At 47.9% G+C, this 22,715-nt stretch overlaps 1 protein-coding gene across 7 annotated transcripts in view; it reads right to left on the bottom strand.

Moving 5' to 3' along the window:
* The window catches only part of TOX2 (TOX high mobility group box family member 2), a 150,657-nt gene that overhangs the window by 93,199 nt on the left and 34,743 nt on the right, over positions 1 to 22,715 (bottom strand). The window contains exon 1 of one of the 7 annotated variants that reach the window (XM_055813955.1): positions 5,197 to 5,327. The exons of the other annotated variants lie outside the window; for them this stretch is intronic. Coding sequence (XP_055669930.1) covers positions 5,197 to 5,217 — 21 coding nt within the window. The 5' untranslated portion in view covers positions 5,218 to 5,327. Of the gene's footprint in view, positions 1 to 5,196; positions 5,328 to 22,715 lie in introns of those variants that run through there. 7 annotated transcript variants of the gene reach the window in all.

The raw sequence follows: 22,715 nt of genomic DNA, 5'->3' as shown, positions 1-22,715 counted from the left end.
GTGAGCAGAGATCACTCTCAGCCTGTAGTGCTTTGCATCCACGACGTGATGTTCACTGGAAAACCTGGGAAATGAAACCCCTGCGCAGCCAAGTTGGTAAATCAGGAGAGGTAGGAAGATGTGATTAATTGCTCTTCCTTCATCTGAGACTTGGACCCACTTTTATCTAACTTGCAGTGACGTACATCAGTGACGGCTGCCCACAAGCGTAACTAGAATGCGGGATCTCTACTTCAAAAAGAACCCAGAAAGCCTCACTTTGCCAAATCCCAACTCAGACTTGTCTGCTGTAACATGCGCGGGACAGTAACAACTCTACTCACCAGATTAATTAAAAAACCACAAAACCCAAACAAAACCTTCAGAGCAAACTGCCCAGTTTCCTCCCATGCGGTAAAGGCATGCTGTCACATGAACGCCAGCAAACTGCCTCCATCTGCAGGTGACATGAACTCCAGCCCGAAGGAAGGAGAGCACAGGTGTGACCCGCTCTCGTGCCACAGGAGGTGCCTTCGCTGGCACCGATGGATCAGCACACGGGTGCTGTCCCCACTGTTCAGACCGGGCACATCTGGGTGACGGACGCAGAGCTGTGCCTCCATGACGGGCGCCTCTCCATGGGATATGCTACCATGTCTTTTGGGTCCAAGCAAGAGATATAAGGACAGTTCTACTCTATGAGAAAACACCTTTTGAAGTCTAGCCTTGCGTAAAAAGTGCTTTGCTTTAAAAATACAATTCTTTTACTATGGCCTTTCCAGGGGAGCTGGAGCTGGCACAGCAGCTGTGGAGGCTGCACATACCAGCCCATACAGGGAGCTGAGTGCAGGCTGGATTCAGATGATGTTCTACAAAGTGCTTTTTATTTATTTTTATTGCTTTTCTAGACTTACTTTGGTTTCTTATTTTTGGGATCAGACATTATTTTCAAACCTGTAAATGTGCCCAGAGGTCATATAGGTCCCATGTTAGTAAGATGAAAATGAATAAGAAAAATAAATTCATGCTGCAAGCTGGGACAGACCCCAGAGCAAAGCGGCTGTGTGATCTCCAGCTCTGTGCAAACATGGAGAATAAATGTTTGTTAACTGGGAAGGACCCAGTGGAAAGAAACACAACCTCCTGCCAAGATTCAGAGAAGGTGCTACTTTCTCAGGGATGGCGCTACCAGCTTGTACAATTTTATTACAAATCTCATCACATTCTTTTATTTCCTGAGAGTCATGAGCTAAGATGTAAACCTCAACTCTGTAAGAAATATGTCAGCAGCACTCATACCAGCGATGGCTTCAATGACACCTGCAAGATCTCAAAAATCTTCCAAACTTCTTGTTTAATTTTACTTTAAGTGTGGTGGGTTTGGGGTTTGTGTTTTTGTTGGTTTTTTTAGGAGTCTTACTTAAATTTTAACACTCATTGCTTGTGGTACTATACCAGAGCACCTTAACTGCAAGTCCACTGAGGACCTGGAGCCTGTTAATGCAAATCCAGAGGTAATCAAAAGCCATCATCATCAAGGAACTACAAAATGCCCAGTGAAGAACAAACCAGGTGCTTCCAGTGATTCCTACTGCTCAGAGCTTTAGGCACGTGCCTCTCCATTTTGCCTCCTTGTGCCAGGACACAGGAGATGGGCAGCAGGACCCTTCTGAGGACACCATTCCCAAACTGGTTGCACTGGGGATATCACCTTTCACTGAAGGTGCTTGGCGTGTAGCTAGTTTGAGGGTCCAACAAGCTACACCTCAGCCACCACCAGCATCAAGACATAGAGCGACCCACAGTAATGCTGTGCCTTAAAGTTTTCAGTGAATGAAAGTTAGGAGACAAGAAAACTTGCACACACACAGTCTATGCCATATTTAGTACTCCCCATTAAAAAAGAATAAATAAAAATTATTGCAGTCCACGTGTTGCTGGGGTTTATTATCTGCCTCTGATGGCACCCTACCCACCATGTGGAAATATAACTCTTCTTAAGAAAGCCTTACAGAAGTAGTTTTTTCCACAAATATTTTTTATTAAGGAAGCATTATTTGAGTGGCACAACCACATTCTGCTGTAGCTGCATTTTGGCCACGGTACTTCCAGCCCTCCCTCCCCACGATACTGCTCCTGCATGGTGTGAGGCAGCCCGGCACACCAGGCTCAGCACTATGGGCACACTGGGCATCGTCACCAAACCTACGGCCCCTGATGCTGGCACGGATTGCCTTTGCCAGCACACATCTCTGCCACATCCCTGGGCTGTGAAATACTCACTTCATCCCTGCCCCTGTCAGCGCTGCTGCCTGCAGAGCTGCCGCTGTGATTTCCTATAGGAGTAATTTAGCATCGCTTCTTCGGGGAATACATCGCTGAGGTTAGCTTAATCTCTTTAACTGCGGTTTCCCCATTAAGGTCTTTACACAACCTCTGGCCCAAAGTGATCTACTTAGTATTATTTATTTGTCCACTGAAATGCTTGGATAGCCCTTCAGTTGATCCTGTCAAAGAAGGTCAAGGGTTCAGCTATAGATTTATGACACCCCCCGGCTCTGGATCCTCCTGCAAGGCACTCCCAGGGGCTGGCCACGAGCTGCAATTTGCTCCAGGACAAATGGCCTTGTGAGGGAGAGGCCACCACAGCAGGTGTCAGTGGCAGCACATCCTGCGACTGGCTGCACAGCTGAGCATCTGCCAGAGTCACCTGGGCTTCATGGGGGCTGGGCTTTCTGCACGCTCGTGTATTATCCCAGCGTAAAATCAGATTGATACAGAAGAAGTCTTAAAGCTTAAAACCTTATAGCAAATGTAGTTTGGTTGGTGGCTTTGTTGTAAGAACAATTTACAAAAAGGATAAAAGCCTAATATCAGTTATTTCTCAAACATACCAGAAGCAGGAAAACTACTGCAGAGTTGGTGGTGCCAAGGGCTGCTACAGACTGTCAAGAACCTAAAATCAGGTGGGAAAGGCAGGAATGATCTGTACTGGCTTAGACACTGATGGGAGTATTCAGTGTTCCCAAACTGGAGCATCTCCCTTGGAACAGCCCATCCAAGCAGCCCTCACACTGGGATGGCCAGTAGGAAAAAAAACAAAACAAAACAAACCCAACAAAATCCCAAGGAGCCCCCATGGCCAAGAGGCATTCAGCCATCTGCTCTAAAGCCTCACAAGGTGACAAATGGGGTGCACAGCCTGCTGCCTCTGCTCCACAGCGAACAGGAGCAGCGAGGGGAAGGTGCAGCAGGTCTGACCTGCTCAGTGAAGCCACCTGGAGCTGCAGCACAGACCCAACACCAGGGCGTCATGTCCCGCAGCCCTTGAGTGTTTGCTGAAGGGTCAACAAGTACCTAGAAAGGGTGAAATGATCTCCCCACCTGGACTTCTCATAAGGTTCCTCTCCCACCCCCCCCAAAAAAAAACAAACCTCTAAAACCCAAACCCATCTTGTCATGAGGCAAAAGGGAAGGTCCTCTTGCTCACATCCAGGGAAAAGATACTCATTAGGTTTTAGCAAGAGGAGAATCATGGTCCACAGTCCATCTGCAATAAAATCTATCTAGTTCATAATATAAGTGATCTAGAATGACTGAAGTTTATTAATGAGACAAAAATTATTCAGGCTAGCCAAAACTAAAAGCTACTTTGAATGGCTTTGCATTAAGACTCTCGCAGTACTAAGTGGCAGTGAGGAAATGGAAGATTAAATTTTATGTCAATAAATGTAAAGTAATGCACTGGAGAAAAGCAATCCTAACAATACAGACATGACAATGGGCCTTAAAATAGCTGTTAGTGTCCAGAACCGAACCCGTGCGTTCGTTCTGGAGAGTTCACTTCCAAATTCTGCTCAGCCCTCAGCAAATGCCAAAAATGCCGTTCAGGTTTTAGAAGCAATTAGGAAAAGAACAAAGAGCTATAGATCAAACATTATTTTATCATCTGTACAGTCAGGAGAAGGCAAGAGGGGAATTTCTGGGAGGCTCCAGGTGTGGAACAGCACATGCGGCCGAGGAAAAGAGCTGATAGACACACAGGGACAAACGGAGATGCACATGAACTCATGTGATTAGAACAGGGAATGGCTCTTCTCTCATTCTCATAGCTTAAAACCAAGGAGGCAGCCACTGAAATCATGATCTAGTGGAATTAAACACCTTACAGAGAAGTTTTTTATCCAGCAATCCTCTTGCTGCAGGATGCTGTGGCCTAGAGGGATCCAGAATAGCAACTGGATAAAATTAGAGGGGAGTAGTAAATACAAACCGCTGAGCTCAAGATGGCCCTGACCTGTGGGCTGTTGGAAGTTCTGCGAGTAGATGTAATCTCATTAGATATTAGGAAAAACATTTTCCACCATTTGGGTGGTCTCCATCCCTGGAGATACTCAGAGCTTAGCTGGACCAGGTGCTGCACCACCTCATCTGGCTGGCACAGCTTTGCTCAGGGACTTGGGACACGCAGACGTCCCACCCGCCCGGCAGTATTTGGTGTCTGAGTGCTTCTATGGTACGTGATCATGCAGCGCTTACCCCTGCAGCCACATGGACCTCCTCCCCAAGAGCATCTCCAGCATCCCCTTTTATTCGCCTGTACTCGAGGCTCGAGAGATCTTGAATGCCGCCACTATTCAAGTGACAGCATTCATTTATCTAAGAAACTGGCTGGTTTTCTGTGAACGCTGCACACAAAATTATTGTTATTACATTATTGGGGAGGAATGAGGACTTAAACTCATTTACCTGGACCTTTCAGAGCCTGCAAAGGAGTTCAAGCTCTTCACATACACACACACACACAAAAAAAAAATCCATCCACGAAAAGCTACAGGGAGCAGCAGAATTTAGTCTTAAGACTGACATGGAAATAGATTAATTTTTTTTCCCATTTCATATTCTAATTACAATTCTTCTACCCCTACTATTTTCTGTTCTCATTACAGTCTTAAAATTGCTCTGCAGATTCTGTACCTTATTCTGCTCTTCCTACCATCTTTGTCATGGAAATGAGAAACAGAATGTATAAGCATGAAAATATTGCCGAGATCAAAATTCTGCTTAACCCTTTCACGTGTGGCTCTGTAAAGAGGCAAAACCAGCACAGACCAGCTAATCCTCCCATCCAGCCTCCTCTCCTCCTAGCTGAAGCAAGGAAGAGAAACTCTCTATTAATTTAAATGCACTATTAATTTAAAGGCCAAAGTTACTCACGCTCACACCCCTGCTGTGCATGGAGAAGGGGCTGGGTTATTTCAGCTTATCAGGTTTTGCCCCTGAGGGCAGATCTTGATCTAGCACACTGACCGTGTTCAAATGATTACGGTTGGGTTTTAGCTTTCAGTCTGCCGAGCCCTTGGTGTAACACTGGCAGGGAGAGGTGTGGCGCGGTGCTTCGAGCAGCCCCAGTGCTCTGGGTGCACGGGAGATCTCCATCCTCTTCCTCCTCCTCCTCTCCCACGGCACAGAGCTCACCAGAGCTGCAGCTCTGGCCAGCCCAAACCCTTCCCAATTTCTCTTAGAGCTGGGGCATAGATAAAGAAATCCCTCCCAGCACAACCCTGCTCTCACCCAGGACGTCTCTAGCCCCTCGCTGACCATGCTCAATGCTGTTTATTTTGTGAGATACAATCACACAGATGTAGCTGCAAGGCTCGGGCATGTACAACATTTCCTTTCTGAAACCAAACAACAAGCACATCCTGCGTTGTTTGTATCAAACTCCTTGAGCACCTGCGTAAGCGTATCTGAAAATAAATAAATAAATAAAAAAAATAAAATAAAATAGAGACCAGGCCCCTGCTAAGGTGGTCCTTCTCCCATCAGCAGCTGAATAACCGGGAGGGCTGAAGGCAGCAGCTCGCGCTGTAAGTGCCTGGCACCCTGTGCATTGCTGGGGAGGGAAGGAGGGAAACGACTGCAGCACGTTTCCTGGCACCGGGCTGGTATGCAAAGAGTCTGAAACAAATACAGTAAGTGATGATGTGACTTAACTGTGCTGCCTGCTTCGCCGTAACGATTGTAATTCACAGGAAACTAAGAGAGGCAGCAAATGTATAAAGATCTAAAAGAAGCCGTGGACGCTCTGTGCAAGAACTGTGCCAGAGTCAAAGGCACCTAGAAACATTGTCTTTTGCAAGATAAAACCTCAGGGCTGAGATAAAAATAGAACTTATACCTGTCTGCTTTGGAAGCAGTTACCAGCGTGGCGCTGCTCTGGAGATCTTTCATGGAGATGCTGATTACAACACCAGAACAACAGCCCTCGCTGCAACCAGAGGTACCACCGAAGAGGGGCTACATGGCGGCCACTGGCACCAAACAGCTGAGGACGCACAGGAGCAGCAGGAAGGAAAGAAACCTTCCACAAGCAAGTTGTCCTACCCTAGAATTTTAGCCCCCTGGCCCAGGGAGCGAGCAGGGACCCTGCGTGGGCAGAGATGTTTGGACGCACGCCCAAGCCCAGGGCTGAAGGCGAACGCCTGGATTGAATAAAAGCAATTGACGGGCAAGAAGCGCGGTGGGAGTGAGCAGGGGAAGCAGCTGTTGCCACAGCAGCCCCGCGCGAGCAGTCGCTGTGGTTACGCTGAGTTTGACGTACACGCACAGCGCAGGCATAATTTTGGAAATCTCTATTTATCTTTTCTCAACTGAAAAGTAAATAAATAAATAAGCACACAAGCGCACATCGCAGAGAGGAAGAGACCTGTCAGAGGAGCGATGCAGAGATTGCTTAAAGCTAATAACTTTTTAAGACCATGTATTATGCTTCCGATCCCGCTGCCTTGTTGACAGCTGTACAGGTTAACAACCTGGCTCCCAAATATCTGCTAACTCACTCCAATAACTCACAAAGTGACAGGTGCTACTCAGCTGCCATTCAAGAAAAAAAAAAAATAGTAACTTTAATTCTCCCTACAGCCACTGTTCCTTCAGCAAAGCCACTCTGAAGCACAGGCCAGAGCGCACACACTGGCCACCTGCAAGCCCAGCTGGCTACTTCACTGAAGGTTTTCATCATCTGAACGTTTGCCCCACTAGTGAAAGCAAGGGTACAGCTCTGCCCCCCCCCCCCCCCCCCGAATTCAAGATCACATTGTTTTTTACTCTGTTGCAAAGCGTAAGGGAGAAGAACAACTGATTTTCAAGGCAATTTTGGTGAGAATGAGGAGCATTATGCAAAAACAGTTGGGGGGGGGGGGGCGGGGGGGGAGGGAAATAAAAATCAGAGAGCTTCCACTCTAGTCATTTAGTGAACAGTTTTCCAACACACAAATATTTGCCACGGGTGAAAACCTGCCTTCTGTGGTTCTGCACTGAACTGTGTATGCAAATAACTCCGCAGCGGTACATAGCATGACTTGCAAAAAAACACAGGATGACAAAGTACCATCCATTTAACAATTTTACCTTAGACATTTGGACATATTCATGACTCAAAAAACACTGATGAAAAGTGACATCATCTTTAAATAAAACAAAACAACACCAAAACAAAACCAAACAAAAAAAACCCATGCAAAAACCAAACCAACCAAAACCCAGGAACAACAGGAAGGTAATTTCTAAAATTACACCCTGGAAGTCTGGAAGCATCTTCACTGCCCATTTTTCTTACAGCTGTACAGCACTTGGCATTTTTTTCCTTTTATTTGCCCCATCTTATTTAAACTATAGACTCCACGTGTATTTTCTGTAAGTGTTTTTATACCACCCAACTAGATCCTAATCCTAGTGAGAATCAGGAATGTCCAACGTAAACAAATAATAAAGAATAATGCAGCGCACAGCTTCCCCCACCAGAGAACCAGCTTTTATCCCACCAGCAACCTTGCTGTCAACAACCCTGCTATCGTTTCTAAACCCACACAACCGAACTGTCAAGACTGCTCACAACCTCAGCGTGTGTCTTGATGCGCACAGGGCAACGGTGAGCTCATCCCGGCACACTTGGTCACCGTGCTGCAGGGCGGATGTGCAAGGGGAACCCAACCCCCCACGGCAAGACCCTCAGGGAGCCAAGGGGGTTTATGCAAACCTCCTTCAGACGAAACCCTTTCGTAGCCTTGAAGGCGGCCAGATTTCCCATCCCTGCTCTGGCAGAAAGAGCATCGTCCCCAGCACGTGGGCCTCCTTTTGACTACGCTGCTGCTGCCTTTTAACAAAAATTGTAATTATTCCCTTAAACAAAGAGCAATGAGCCCCCTAGGCCATTCCAGTAGCCTGCACTGCACCCAGAGGACCCACTGCCACCCAAGCCCCCATCCATCACCCCAGCCCCTCCAGCAGCAGAAGCAAAGGAGCACCACAGGATTTTTACCACTGGAGGATTTGCCATTGAGGCATCATTGTGGGGCCAAGCAAACGGGGGCCACGCAGGCAGGCACTGCCTCTGAGGCCGCAAGCTGAGCAAACCATCTGGGGAAAATACTCCAAGAGCCTTAAAATCCCAGTCTCTGCAGAAAAAGCAATGTAACGGGAAGCTTGGTGCAAGGAGTAGTTGATATACACCCCGCAAGCAGCGCCGGGCAGCTGCAGGGCTGGAAGGGGCAGCTCTGCCCGCAGTGGTGGCCCCAGCAGTGCGCTGCGTGGTCGGGTTAAATGACCCAGCTCCAAGGGCTGCCCCGGCCACGTGGTCCCGCGCCTGGGAGAACAGCAAAGCCCCGCAAAGGGGCATGGCAGCGTGTCGGGAGCGGGAGGGCGCAGACATGCTTGGGGCACGGGCACTCATCACCCCTGCGAAGCGAGAGGCTGGAGCCAAAAGGTGTTGGCTGAAAGGTCGCAGGGAGACAACGCCGAGCTCTGCAGATGTGGCACCTACAGAGCCACGAACACAGCACCGGTGCTGCAGCTTCCCATGCCGGAGACTCAAGACACGCAAAGCCATGATTGTACAGAAGCTGAAGTTCAGTGACATTTCACACGGGCTGCAAAACTCGCATCGGAAAGGTACCTCTGCAGGCAGCACACCACATCCTCGTACAGCCTGAAGTGATGAGTTAGGTTCGTCAAGCAAAGCTGTCGGGCGGCATTTCCAGGGGGTGGTGCATGTAACGGCCCTGCCGCTGCGCTGCCCTCTATTCCCTGCCAGGTCCCGCAGCGCACCCAAAGCCTGCACCACTTTGCTCCCAACCTCAACTTCTGGTTATTAAAAACAACCAACAAACCATCCCTCCAAAGCACTTCTAATTTCAGCTTTTTTTTTTTTCTTTTTCTTTCTTCTCCGCCTCCCCCTGAGACCACTCTCTGTTCTTTTTATTAATCTTTCCAGGAAATTTTACTGCCACATAACTTTTTTTCATTAGGGCGAGAAGGCAGTCCATGCTTACCGCAGCCCAGCTGGCCTCAGGTTTACTTGTTAAAATATACACCTTAGCATTGAGAATTCTCAACATCTTAAAAAGACAGTTGAAAACTCATTAAAATTAATGAAACTAATCAGAAAGAAGTACCTCTGATTATTATTATGCCCCTGCTTCACTGTAAATAATTGAATAGAGATATTATTATTACTATTATTAACCTTAACAAGAAGTTTAAAGCATGTTGATGAGAAAGAGAAAAAGCAGCTTTGCCCAACTAATTAATGACTTAAATAAAAATAAACAAAGGGAGTCTTCCTGATTTTAGCAAAGTCCTGCCTTTTTCCAAGCAGTTAAAAGCAAGACTGACAGCTTTATAGATAGGGGAATGGGCAGATAAGATAAACACGCACAATACAAACTTGTCCAAAGCTTTAACAGTCTTTCTCTGCACCACTTCCAGCTCATTAAATTACAGTATTACTATAGATTTGCAGCAAAATTATCTTTTATCTCAGCTTCTTTTAAAGCTATTTGGCATTTGCTAGTATTTTCTATTATAAATCTAATTGCAGATTCCAAACAGACAAGGGCTCATTAAGCCTTAATTATGCACATGTTGTTTTCAACAAACATTTTCATTTGGACTGCTGTGAGCTGTAATTGTTCGGAAGGCACTGCAGCCTCCGCTTACCCACTTCCCTGGGATGGCAAAAGCTACTTTCAAGTAGGTCACGGCTTGGCTGAACAAACGATTTGCAACCTGTGGAGTCTGGGATGTGCCACTGCGGCGGGAACACCAGCGGGGCAGCATCGCCGGACACAGGGGCGGCAGCCAGGATGCTTCCCACGCCCGTACCTGCCCGCCGAGCCCTGCTCGTGGGGTTAGCTGTGCCTGGCTTGGGCAGGCGGCGGGGAGGGCACCCAGTGGGGGATGGGGCACGGCCACCCTTCCTGGGGAGCAAGGCCAGCAGGCATCAGGTGCCAGCAGCACGGGGAGTGATGCTTGGCTTCAGCTACAGTCAGGAACCAGGAGTCCTGCTTGGGTACCGCTGCCTCAGCCCGGCATCCGTGCATGTTCTGCATGACAGCTGGTCTCCTGGCCCACACCAAGCCTTGGTCCTCACCCAGCCACGCCACCCAGCACTGCCACAAGTACCACAGGACATAAAAAGTTTCAGTCCATCCAAAACTATATGAGGGTGTAGGGGAGCCCTTTTCACTTCGTGTTGGAGCTGCGGTTACGTTTGCACTCTGATATAAGTAGTAACCCACGCGAACAGCCAAGCTTTTATTAGAGGTTCAGGCTTCCTTCTAACAGCAGAAAAACTGCATCTGCTCAGACTGCAGCAGTGTTAACAGAGCAGGCATAAGCTGCAGGACAACAACATCAAGGTCCTGGGTCCTTCCAACTTCACCCACCCTCGTAACTCACAGGCCACGGTGCCCAGGTCTTGTAGTTTAACTCCAGCCAGCAACTACGTACCAGGCAGCCGCGTGCTCTGCCCCGCTCCCCTGGTGGGATGGGGAGGAGAACTGGGGAAAAAGGAAAAACTTGTGGGTTGAGATAAGAACAATTTAATAACTGAAATAAGTAAAATACGATGATGATAATAATAATAACAAATGTAATAAAAAGGAGAGAGGGAGAGAGGCATAAAACCCAAGGGAATAACCCCAAGTGATGCACCGTGCAGCTGCTCCCCGCCGCTGGCCGATGCCCAGCCAGTCCCCGAGCAGTGACCGGCCCGTCCCAGCCAGCTCCCCCCGTTTCCATCCTGAGCACGATGCTCTGTGCAACGGGACATGCCTCTGGCCAGGCCGGGGCAGCTGTCCTGGCTCTGCTCCCTCCTGCTCCATGTGCCCCTGCTCGCGGGCAGAGTGTGAGAAACTGAAAACTCCATCATTTAGAGTAATCGGGACCTGGCAACAACTAAAACATCAGCATGTCATCGACATTGTTCTCATCCCAAATCCAGAACACAGCACTGCACCGGCTACTGAGTAGAAAATTACCTACCCCAGCTGAAACCAGGACACCGGGTTAGCAGAGCATGGCTCTGCCCCATCCCACCTCTCTGGTGAAGACAGTCACTGCATGCAAACCTCACCAGCCTCCCCCGAGCATCTTTAGGGGAGAAAAAGGTCCTTCTAATAAGTAATTCCCCACCTAATTAAGGGTTAGGGCTCCAAAGGTAGGCTGGAGGAGCTAGCTGCTGCCAGACCCAGGAACCTGGCAGGTTTTAGCACTGCTGGAAACAGCAAGGTGCTAATACAGTCGGTGTTGCAACTTCCAGCCTAAAGTCCTGCCAGGCAGGTATCCAACAGACTATCTCAGGACAAGAGAGAGCTGGCCAGAAAAGGCCTTGTTACATTAAGAAGTTAGTGTCCCTCTTCTTCACGTTCTTTCTCTCCTCTCAGTGTAGGAGATGACAAATTCTCTGTCATGTCCCAAAGAGTCATGTTGCACCATTAGGAGGAAAATGTGTCAGAGTAAGCATGAAATCTTATGGCCTTGCCTTTGAAAAAGACAACTTTTCAAGCAATAGTTTGACCTAGAAAGGTTTTCTAGGTCATTTTGATTTGGCATGTATGTCTGACCTACTAAATCTAACACAATAAAATTACAGGGTTTGTTTCAACCTGTCGGTGTCAGATCATTCATAAATTCAGATGCACTATTTACAAAACCGCTATTCATATATTCACAAATAAGGTCTCGCTAGGCTTCTTCTGGCGGAGAAGTATTTGCCCTGTTCAACATTAAGTCATGCTGACAAAGGGAAAATGTGAAAGCTCCCTTGACAAGCTGAGCTCCCATCCTTCTCACACAGCCCTTACCCTCAAATCACACAGGATTTATGGCTGCGCTACCCCTTCCCCTGCTCTTGAAATGCCCCAAACTGGCCCGTTGCCAGCTTTTCCATGGGCTGGGAACCTCCACGGCCTGGCCATCCTCATTCATAGGGGTGCAGCCCACTAATCAGCACTAACATTAGCTGCACTAACGAAGCAAAGGGAAACATCAGCTGCTATGGAGATTCTCGTGCTCTGGCACCCTGCATCCCTCCTGCGAAGCCACGGGCACAGCCGTGACACTGGAGCTGCCACCAGAATGGCCCTGAAGAGTCCACCATGGACTTCGCAAGAGGGGGAAAAGCTTTTGCTCAGCCTACTGAGCCAAGATGCACCTCAGTGGTGGTAGCTGCAATACTCATCAAGGGCACACAAGGGATGGGTACCACCTCACAGGCTTCCCCAGCCCAGCTGGGCTGCTTGAAGCCTTGTGAAGGGTTTCATCGTCCTTCTGCAGCAGGGAAGGATGCGCTGTTAAAATATATCAAGACATTACACCTGCAGACCCAGGGTTTTAACGAGATGGTGCTCATGTTCAGCTTTTATGTCTCACGAGATCTTTTTGAAGCTCATGTTTCCGGAGTCTGGGACCCTCTGCTCAGGTACTCACAGTGTTTAAGTCAGACACCTAAAAAAATCACATTTACTAGCTAACAAGATTATTCTCTCATGCTTTGTCCACAAGCATTTAGTGGGGGAAAGTGATTTCCACCAAACAGTCTGCATCTCAATTCTGAAAGTCACACCAAGATTTCAGGCCCTCCAGTGGATAAGTTTCATTTATATTTCAGCTACACCTCTATAAAAGACACGAATATTTTTTTCCACTTTCAAATTTTTCACAACTGTTAAGAGAAAGAATCCTCTTTCTGAACCCACAGGGAGCAGCAAAAATTATACCAGTGCCACGTGGTACAACAGCCACTGACTCTGCTTTGGTTAAACTCCATCACATCAATGAAGGTTTCCTTTGTTTGAGTTTGTATTATAAAGATTTAAGCATCCTGGAGAGATGAAAACACTTAAATTTTTTACTGCTTGGCCATAATCTCTTGTTTCCCTTGGTTGCCCTGCTGCCTGTCCCTCTGCAATCCTCTAATGCTACACGTGCAGCACCTTCTCCACCTGCTAATTATAGGCTCCATTGTGCCAGATAATTCAGCCCCAGTGAGGCTGCAGGGCAGTTATGTATCACCAGACCGCATTTTGCTGTTGGCTACAAAAACAGAATTAATCACTTTCTCTAGTCAGTAAGCAGGATGGGACACTTGTGTGCTCATTGGGAAGGAAAACAAGTTTGGTTCCTTTCAACAAAACATAATGAATCTCCCAAAGAGCAGAAGGCTCATAGTTTGTATTCCTTGAAAAACAGTGTATTAATATATTTAGGAGTAAAAAAATATGTATAAATCTTTGCAAGTCATAGCAGAAACAACATGCAATATGGTTGGATCTGAAGAACACTGCAAGTGCTGACGCAGACAACTCCCAAGCAAACGCTTTATGTGCAAATTGCTGCTGGCCAGGGCTGTAGTTTCGGTCTGTGTGGAGATATGTACTGCAGGCAGCACAGAAACCATCACTTGGCTACGTCACTTCCAACCATCCATCTGGGGTTTGAGAGCAGCCTGGGGACATGCTGCCCACCAACCCCTGCCTGCACCTGATAGCCCACAACCCACCACGACACCTGAGTGTATTTAATTATTTTCCTCTGAATTCAGAAATTAGGCTAACTCCCTCCTGGGGAGTTTCTGGCCTCCCACCGCCGCTGAGCCATGGTCTGATCAGCCAGTGAAGGGGATGGCATCAGTCCTATCACTCTGCTTTTCTCCAAGGCTTCCCAGCCAGGGTCTCCAATGATGTTGGGGGAGAAGGACCAGGGCAGTCCCCACACAGCACCAGGGCACAGGATCTTCGAATTCAGACCGCCCGCCCCAAACATCCCCATCAGGGCAAGATGTACTGAAGCATTTTATCAACAGCTTAAACTCCAGCTTACGCCACAGTGAGATCATTTTTAGCTTTTCCTCTCCAAGCCCAGCCTTCGAGCTACTGGGTCAAAGCAACAGGGAAACACCAATGAAGCATCTCCAGCCCAAGGCAACACCAGAGCCAAGCCCTGCTGTTAAATGCGGGAACCTTCAGCCTGGAGAAAAGAACACGTGCTGTAACACATCCCCTGTGAGCAGGAAAGCCAGAGGACTGAGAACCAAGTGACAAAGCACAACCCGGGCAAGCAGGAGGCATGGCGGGAGGAAGCAGCTTTCGCAGAAGACCTTGCTGGGACCACAGAAGACACAGGAAACAGAAAAAGGCTGAATGGGTTTGTTTGCAGCAGCCTTCTCCCCGCCCTGCTGCCTTGCAAAGCACAGAGGAGATACCTGTATTAACTCCTTTTTAAGTACTAAAGAGATGGTCAGCAATAAGACAGCAGAAGAGGGGATGGACTGGGTAATTCCCAAGGATATATGTTTCCACGTGCTGCTGGGGCCACAGCAGCTGATCTGTTCTTTGCGTGATGCCCAGCCTCAACAACCGAGGAGGGCTTGAGCCAGTGAAAAATGAAGAAAAAATTTCTAGTGGGCATTACCTCAGTATCAGGCCCAGCAACAGGCACCGAGTGAGGTTCCTGTATGCACAACCCATGGGTGATGTCAAACAACACCTGAAGAAGCAGGCGGCAATGCTGTTGAGGAGGTCGGTCTGCCTTCCCCCAGAGAAGGCGAGCGCCGAGTTGTTCAGTCTGCAGGTAGATGAGGGTTAAGACATCAACTCCTACGCCTGCCAAAGGTAAAGCAGTGCCTAGTTGCTGGAAGTGGAAACCCATGAATGTTATTGCCCAACGGTCCCAAAGGAACCTATAAAATGTCACAGACATGAAATCATCAGCAAAAGCAGCTGCTCTGCAGAAGAGCTCTGGGTTGGCAAACACCGCATCTGTCCCTAAGAGAGGCTTGGGAAGCAAACCTGCAAATTGGGAAAACTTAAGCCTTGTGCTAGGGTGAGGAAGACTGGTGACCACAAAACAAACCCAGAGGACGCGTAGGAGATCATGACAGTCCCACACTGCAGCACGGTGCTTCTGAGAGGGGAACGGCACTTCTGCAGCTCACCCTCCATGACCGAGGGCCACGGGAGAACCGGCTGCTCAGGTGTGTTGATGCTTTCCAAGGTTCCTTCTCAGAGCCCTCTACAAAGAAAGGTGTAAAGCTTTGAACCTACCTCAACTTGAGGTTCAACCCAACTCAGTAAATTCCTTGCACCAGCTGCCACTGCCATGGATGCTCTCAGCTGAAACTGCATTTAAATAGAGTTGTTCTGCAAGGAAGTAACTTAAGCTTAAATTAATACAAGACTGATCTCCAATGCCTGAAGAGTTTCCATCCTCAGCCAATTTTCAGTTTAACCAAACTGGGGTTTAGACGTAGGTGACTGTCCACGCAAACCCAACACTGCTGAGGGCCATGGCCAGACTAAGCACACAACTTGTTTTTCAAGACTGAAATAATTAACAACGTACCAAGAGAAGTATTTAACCAGGTCTCCTGTTGCTTAATATCTTTATTAATGACCTGGAAACTAGGCTGCACAGTGAAACAAAGTTTGCAGATGAAAAGAACGTTATTTAGGTTAATTACAAATGAGGAAGTCTTGGGAATTTCAGAGCCACCTAACCAAGCAGAAGGACACATCAGAGCAGGAGAAACCCTGTGCTGACAAATGCAGAACAGTCCACGGAGGCAGGAGCGATTTGAAATACTTCTAGACTTTAGCAGGGTTTACATTAACTGAACATTAAGTGATAAGCCCAACTATCACATCTACCGCCCCATGCACACCTCTGCTGAAAGCACAGCAATATCAAAATGATAGAGTGCAAAAATAACAGGTCAGAAAATAATAGAGAAAATACTGTAATGTTGTTCTCCAAACTGTCAGCCCGCACTTGCTTCAGGTGCTGAATTCAGCTCCACTCACCCTCTTCTCCAAGGAGAGAGATGGGAAAACAAGGGCAGAAAGATGGGAAACCAAGGCCCTGGGGCAAGAAAGGACATTTGAAACATGGAGATTTTTCATAGAAGAAAAATGGAAAAGACCCCATTTAATCAAAAGAGGAGGTGGAAGAGACCAAATGATGACGTAGGAAGTCATTAATTTTGGCAAACTGCTCGATGCAGGGATACGTCTGCCCAGCACAGGGGCAGTTCCCGTGCTCCCTTGGGAAAGCACAGCAGTGGGCACTGGCCAGGGCCCCCAGCACGCAAGGAAAAATTGCTCTAATCCCACCTGTAATGGGCTTATTTAAAGACTGTTTCCCCACGTGTAAAACATGGATAATTGTGCTCATCCCTGGCACAGCAACAATATGTTTCACTATGCTCCTGCAAGGAGCAAAGCACGCGCGCCTGCTGGAAGGAGAAACCCTCTGCAAACAAAACTATGTCCTGCCATTTCAGTTTCATATCTCCAAATAACAAGTTTTGTAATGCAGATGCACTCAGGGCTGGGTCAGAGGCACGATTCATAGTGAAACAAATCAAGGCTTTGATCACTGAAAGCAGAATTTCACAGCATGCCAGGCTAAAAAAATACTTATAGATCTCAAAGCAGAAGACAATACTTATAGGAAAACAAAAGGGGACAAACTCACATCTGGCTTTAGATTTATACCTATGAGAAGTTTCACTCCCCTTATCTAAACAACCAAAAAAACCCCACAGTGTTTTCAAGACTGTTCATTTCAGGGCACTAAAATCACATTCTGAGCCAAGAAGCACGAGAAACTTGTAAGCCCTATAAACCCATGCCTGCTTTGGGTGGTTTTGGGGCCTTTGTTTCCATAGCTGTTTTCTGTACTTCAAGGAGACACAGCTCTTCCTTTCCACAAGGTGATAGTGCACCTCAACTGCTTCAACCAGGGGGGCAAAAAAACCTGGCTGGGAGGGAGGGGAGCAAATCCAGGTGCCCAGCAAGGACACATGAAATCCCACCATGAGGTCCAGCCTCCTGATGCTCAGCACCAGCTGCTCCCCCTGTCCCAGGTCCAGTGATGGCCAACGGAGCAGCACATGGACCTTGGAGACCAGGGACCTGCTGTGCATCAGTGTGGTTTTTATAGTCAGGACAAGGCAACTGTGGTTGCACCAACAACACCAGAAGATGAGCAGAAAAGCTGGGTGTATTGCATCATTCTTTGTCTTGGCGTTATCCATCATCAACAAGGTAATCAGCAGCAGGAATGCAGTCCTTCAAAAGGGATGGCGCAGGCCACAGCACTGCCAAGCTGTTTCCCAAAACACCAGTTCTGCTGCAGGACAGGACAGACCCCTGCACACTGCTAACACCACTGTGTTAACAAGGGACCTTGCTTTAACAAGGGACCAAAGGAGAGAGTCGTTAACTGCTGCTCCCTCCCTGGACGCATCCAGCATCAGCACTGGTGGCTGCAGGGCTGGGCAACACCTGGCCAGGCTCGTGCAATCCACCAGGGCAAGGAGCAAGGGCTGAGCATCACAAAGAGAGAGAAAGCAAGACAAAACCCCAGGGTTTGGCCATTTTGGCCAGGTTTCCTTCCCCTCTCCCCATTTCCCTGAACAGGACAGCTCTTCCAGCATCACCCCAACACCCTGCACCAAACCAAGCTGTCACAGCAGGGCTTTGTGCACATGACAACAGCAAAAACAAGGGGCAGGAGGAGACGAGCTGAACAAGAGAGCTCCACAGGACCGAGGCTGCTCGTGGCTGCTGGCTCTTAATGGTTGCACGCTATGCAGGCAAACCCTTCCTCTGCGTATGCTGCTGCAGCCGTAGCAGAATCCTGGCAACTTTGGGTCCAACTTTCCATTAAGCCATGACGTCAGTATTTTAACAGAAATTTCTGTTTGAAAATTAAATTTGCAAAAACAACGGCAACCAGGAGAAAAAAAAAAAAAGGCAACAAAGCACGAACACCCCAATGAAGCAGCCCCAAGCTCAGAGACTGTTCAGCTCCACAACAGGTGAAAGCAAAGCCCATGTTTCCAAAAACAACCACCCAACAACAAAAAACCAAACCTCCTGTCATTCAAATGGTATTTGAAAGTGAATGAGAATGCCAACCAATCAACTCCACGGCAGGATTCAAAGAACAATATATCCAAACCTCAGTGCTGCGGCCAAGAATATATTTGCAATGCACGAACACTACAGCAGCAGCAACAGAAGCCGTTTGCAAGAGTAAATGAGGTTATTTTGGCAGCAGAGCGGATGTAGCAAACAAGCCACTTTAACTGAATATGGTAAACAGAGATGGAGTGATTATAGCAAGAATGAATGTAATAGGGTTCTGAGTTGCTTTGAATTGCCTCGACTGACCACAATATCTGATAAAACCAATGGAAAAAGTTCTGGTTTCCTCTTGCATATAATTGATTATCTTACTGAGATCTACTGTTTTATATACACACACACTCACAGCCCTCTGAAATTCAGTTACTTGGGGATGCTGCCAGAAATAACCCCGAGCAGGAGCAGTTAGATGGTGTTTATTTTTGTCTGGGGTCACAGACCCCAGAAGTGAGAAAGGATGCAAAGCCCTCTCCCAAAATAAGCACCTGGGAGGTTTGCTCCGAGTAGCTGAGATGTAACGGCTCTGATCCATGCACAACCAACACAGCTCCTCACTTGCTTTTAAGACAGGGAGGGAATAGTCCCTGGTGAGGGGGAGCATGCTGCATGCCATTAATTAGATCTACCTCAGGGCTCTCTTCCTTGACAGAGAAGCACTGGCTTCCATTTATTAAAACAAAAATAGATGCAAAGGTGTCATTGGAATTTCCCCAGCACCAAGAGCTGGCAAATGAAGATGATGGTGAACAGAAGAAAGTGGCCCTGGTGCAGACCTGTGCCTGGGGAGGGCTGTGGGATACAGCCGGGTGATGGGAGGGCAGTGATTTGGGATTGAGAGGATGGTGAGGGCATAGGAGCATCAGGTCTGGGATGACATTCCTCTCGCACAGCTGTGGCACAGGCCAGAAGAGTTTTGCATAGGCCAGTTTAGACCTTTGCAGCATCCCATGGCTGCTCCCACCCCAGCCACGAAAGGCATCACTTTGCCATGGCTTTTGCCAGAAATTATTAAAGAACAAAACCAAAACAAAAACAAGCAAAAGAAAACTCAACGGGACCTGCAAGCTCTGCTTGCTGCGGGAAAGGCAAACACTGCAACCAAAATGTGCCAAAAAGACTGGCGGGGGTGGGGGGGTGGCCCGGGGCTCGGGGGGTGCCGGGAAGCACGGCGAGCTTGCCCGCCAACAGTGGGAAGAAGCCAAATATCCACACAAACAAGTTTCCCGTCCGAAATTAATTTACTTACTGAAACAGCACTCAGCAAAACCTGTGATTAATATTTTCCTCCCCAGGCTCCTAACATGACAAAACAATAATTAATGAAAGATGAAACTGAATTCGAGTTACAGTAAGTGTAAAAATATTATTGTTTCTTTCATCTTCCTTCTCTTTATTCCTCCTGGTGGTGGGAGACACCGAGCCCTGCGCACGCTGGGCGCCTGCAGCACGGGGTACACTCGCTGCCTGCCCTGCTTCCCAGCACAACGCTCTGTGCTTGTGGGAACGTGGGGCTGAGTTTTTGGCACCTGCCCCTGGTTATCTGGCAACCTGCGTGACAGAGGAAAACCAGCGGGGAGTTCAGGAGGAGGGTGATTGTGTAGGGGAAGCAGCATTGCAGGCACAGCAGGGAAAGAGCCCGTGCTTTTTGGTACTGCGTCCATCCCTGCGGCATAGCAATTAAATGTGATAAAACAAGTGAATGGCAGTTGGAAGATTCAACCCTAAATACCATGTGCTGTGTTATTTTGCCCAATGTTTTCAATACCCAGGTTCCTTTTACCTGATCCCCTCTATGGGGCATCACCCCCTGGCCATGCTCAGGTCTTCTTCACACTGCCTTCATCCCACAAGGACTCACAAGCAAAGAGTAAACTGGGTTTCTAAGGGACCACTCACCGCTGGAATAAACCAGCAGAAGAGGGTTTTAAATAACAGCTTTAGCAGCACAAAAGCTCCTCTCTGGAAAGCTGAGTGTGGACATGCTGGGAGAGGGTGCCAGCCCCAGGAGCAGGTGGTGGCACGGCACCCACGGCCACTCCTGCCACAATCCATGGCATGGCTGGGATGCTCTCTCAGAAAACCCTGTCCTTCTCAACTGGTACCTTATCAGCCAGTATTACATCTCACTTTCCTACAGCTCGTGCTTTCCCTGAGGCGATGGAGGGATGTTCGTGGAGAGAAGTGCAGTGGGGTCCAGGCACAACTCCTGCGCACAGGGCTGCCCACAGGGTGTTTCGGTAGCACCATCCCTGCAGGCGTACGCACCAGGGCGGCGTCCCCACATGTGTTCACAGGGATGTCAGCAAATACACAGGTAGATGACAGATGGAGGGGAAAAAAGTATTGCTTCTTCCTAAAAATATAAGGTTGCCTTGAATTCTGTTTACAGAGCAAATGTTCAAATAGATCATTTGCTTAAGTTTTTCAGCAGACTTTCTCAAATTGTCATTTTTCTCTGTGTCTCCAAAGCACAAATGTATTGTGTTTCTACAATTAGAAAACACAGTAAGTGAGGCCAGCCAGAACGAAAAAAATATTGTGAAAGTTACACATGCATACACATACACACGTGCATGCAAATTCACACACACATTCAGTGTTATACACTTACATATTTGTGTCCATATATATGTAACACCATACCCCCACATACACACCTGTATATGTATGCATGCAAACATCGAGCCCCCCTTTCCCTCCACTCCCCACTGCGGGGGGAGCAGGAGCACAGGGCCAGGCAGCCCCCTGCTCCCACCGGCCCCCCTCAGCACAGCTGCCCCTGCCCAGAGCAACAAAGCAAAGCTGGCTCGTGGGCAGCAGAGCAGACCCCACTGCATTGATCCAGCTGCAAAAACCAAGGGAAATTAACTATAAGGGGAAAAACCCCAATTCCAGCTCATCTCCTTTTTTTCCTTACAGTTAACATCATCTGTGGAGGAGCACAACCCATATTTGACTCACACAAATAAAAGCGTCTGTTGATGCGTGTTCTCCTCTGTGAGGGTTGTACAAGGCAGGGGGACATGTCACTGTGATGGCTTGTACTTTCACTAATGACTCCAAGATCAATGGCACAGCAGATGAAGAAGAAAGTGATTTAATTTTCAGATCAACAGATTACACAAGTACACAAAGTATTCCCTGTCAAACAAATGTGTTACCTTGATTCCTTCCATCCTTCAGCTGAGGTAGTAGCAAAACGCTATCACATTGCCCATTTTTCATTCCTTCACCACCTCCAAGACCCTTGGCTACATGAAAGGCCCCACCAGACTTATTTTTTATGTAGAAGACACAAAGCTGATGTAGTCAAAGTCCCTTGCTAGTAGGGGACTTTAGTTGTCCTGATAATTGCCCAGACTTGCAAAACACTTGGGAAAGGAGCACAAAGAAAGAGGAAAAATAAAAACTTTAAAAAATAAAAAGATCCATAGTAACTAAACCTTGACATATGGGTCCTGGGGAGCACAAGGACCAAACCTAATAATCAGAGGCACATATTTGAAAAAAGTGGAATTAGCAGGGGCAGACTGCACCAGAGAGCTCAGGAGAAGAGCAGGACGATGAGCTGGATGCAGGGAGGCAGGGCTTCACCCCCTGCCTTTCGCTGGACCTTTCAGTACTGCTCTAACTCAACCTGTGGCTGCAGGAGGGGAGAAGCAAGGTGAGGAACACAGCCTCCCTCCACCCTGAGCTTATCATTATCATCATCTGAGTGCTTTTTGGAAGCCTCATTCAGGAACTGATTCAGCTGAAAACATCAGCTTCAGCACCCAACTCTTCCAGTCAGCACCAATTTCTACTCAGCACTGGGTTAAGAGAAATTTTGAGCTTGGTAATTAAAGCCCACTTAAAAGAGTTTCCTCCATCCTCAAGAGCCTCATGATTTACTGTATCTCTTACTTGAACTCACATATGTCTTGTATTTCCAGACATTATGTAATGAGGTTTTTGTGGTCCATAGAGCTTTCTTACTCATCCTCTTGCTGGTGCAGCCAATAACTACATGCGCAAACATTTCTAGGAAAGTTTTCAATATTTTACACCAGATACTCCAAAAATTGTCACGTCATACGCACAGGCACAAAACCCACCCCAAGCTATCTTAACATTTCATGGCAAGCCAAGGTTAAAATGGTCCAGACACAACCAGCTTACATTCTGGTGGCCCCAAACTGCGGGAACTGCCTCAGCCTTGTTTCTTACACCCCTCAAACTGCGTTTTATGGCACTAAACCTGACGGAGGAGTTGTGGGAGATCACACGGAACCCAGGAAGGTGATGGTTACCCAAAGCGTCCTGTGCCTGTTTAAGGTCACGAGGAGTGAGGGAGAAGCATTTCATGATCGCCCTCTCCAGCGGCACAGCTCACGGCAGGGCAGGGTCACCAAGGGCTCACAAGAGCAGAAAGTCTCCTATTCCCCTTTTAGCCACAGCTGCTTTTTCTCAGAGAGCATCTAAGAC

Source organism: Falco peregrinus, chromosome 9 (assembly GCF_023634155.1).
Source record: "Falco peregrinus isolate bFalPer1 chromosome 9, bFalPer1.pri, whole genome shotgun sequence".
Lineage (NCBI taxonomy): Eukaryota > Metazoa > Chordata > Aves > Falconiformes > Falconidae > Falco > Falco peregrinus.
Note: the sequence above shows the minus strand (reverse complement) of the source record. Positions and strands in the feature narration are given on the sequence as shown.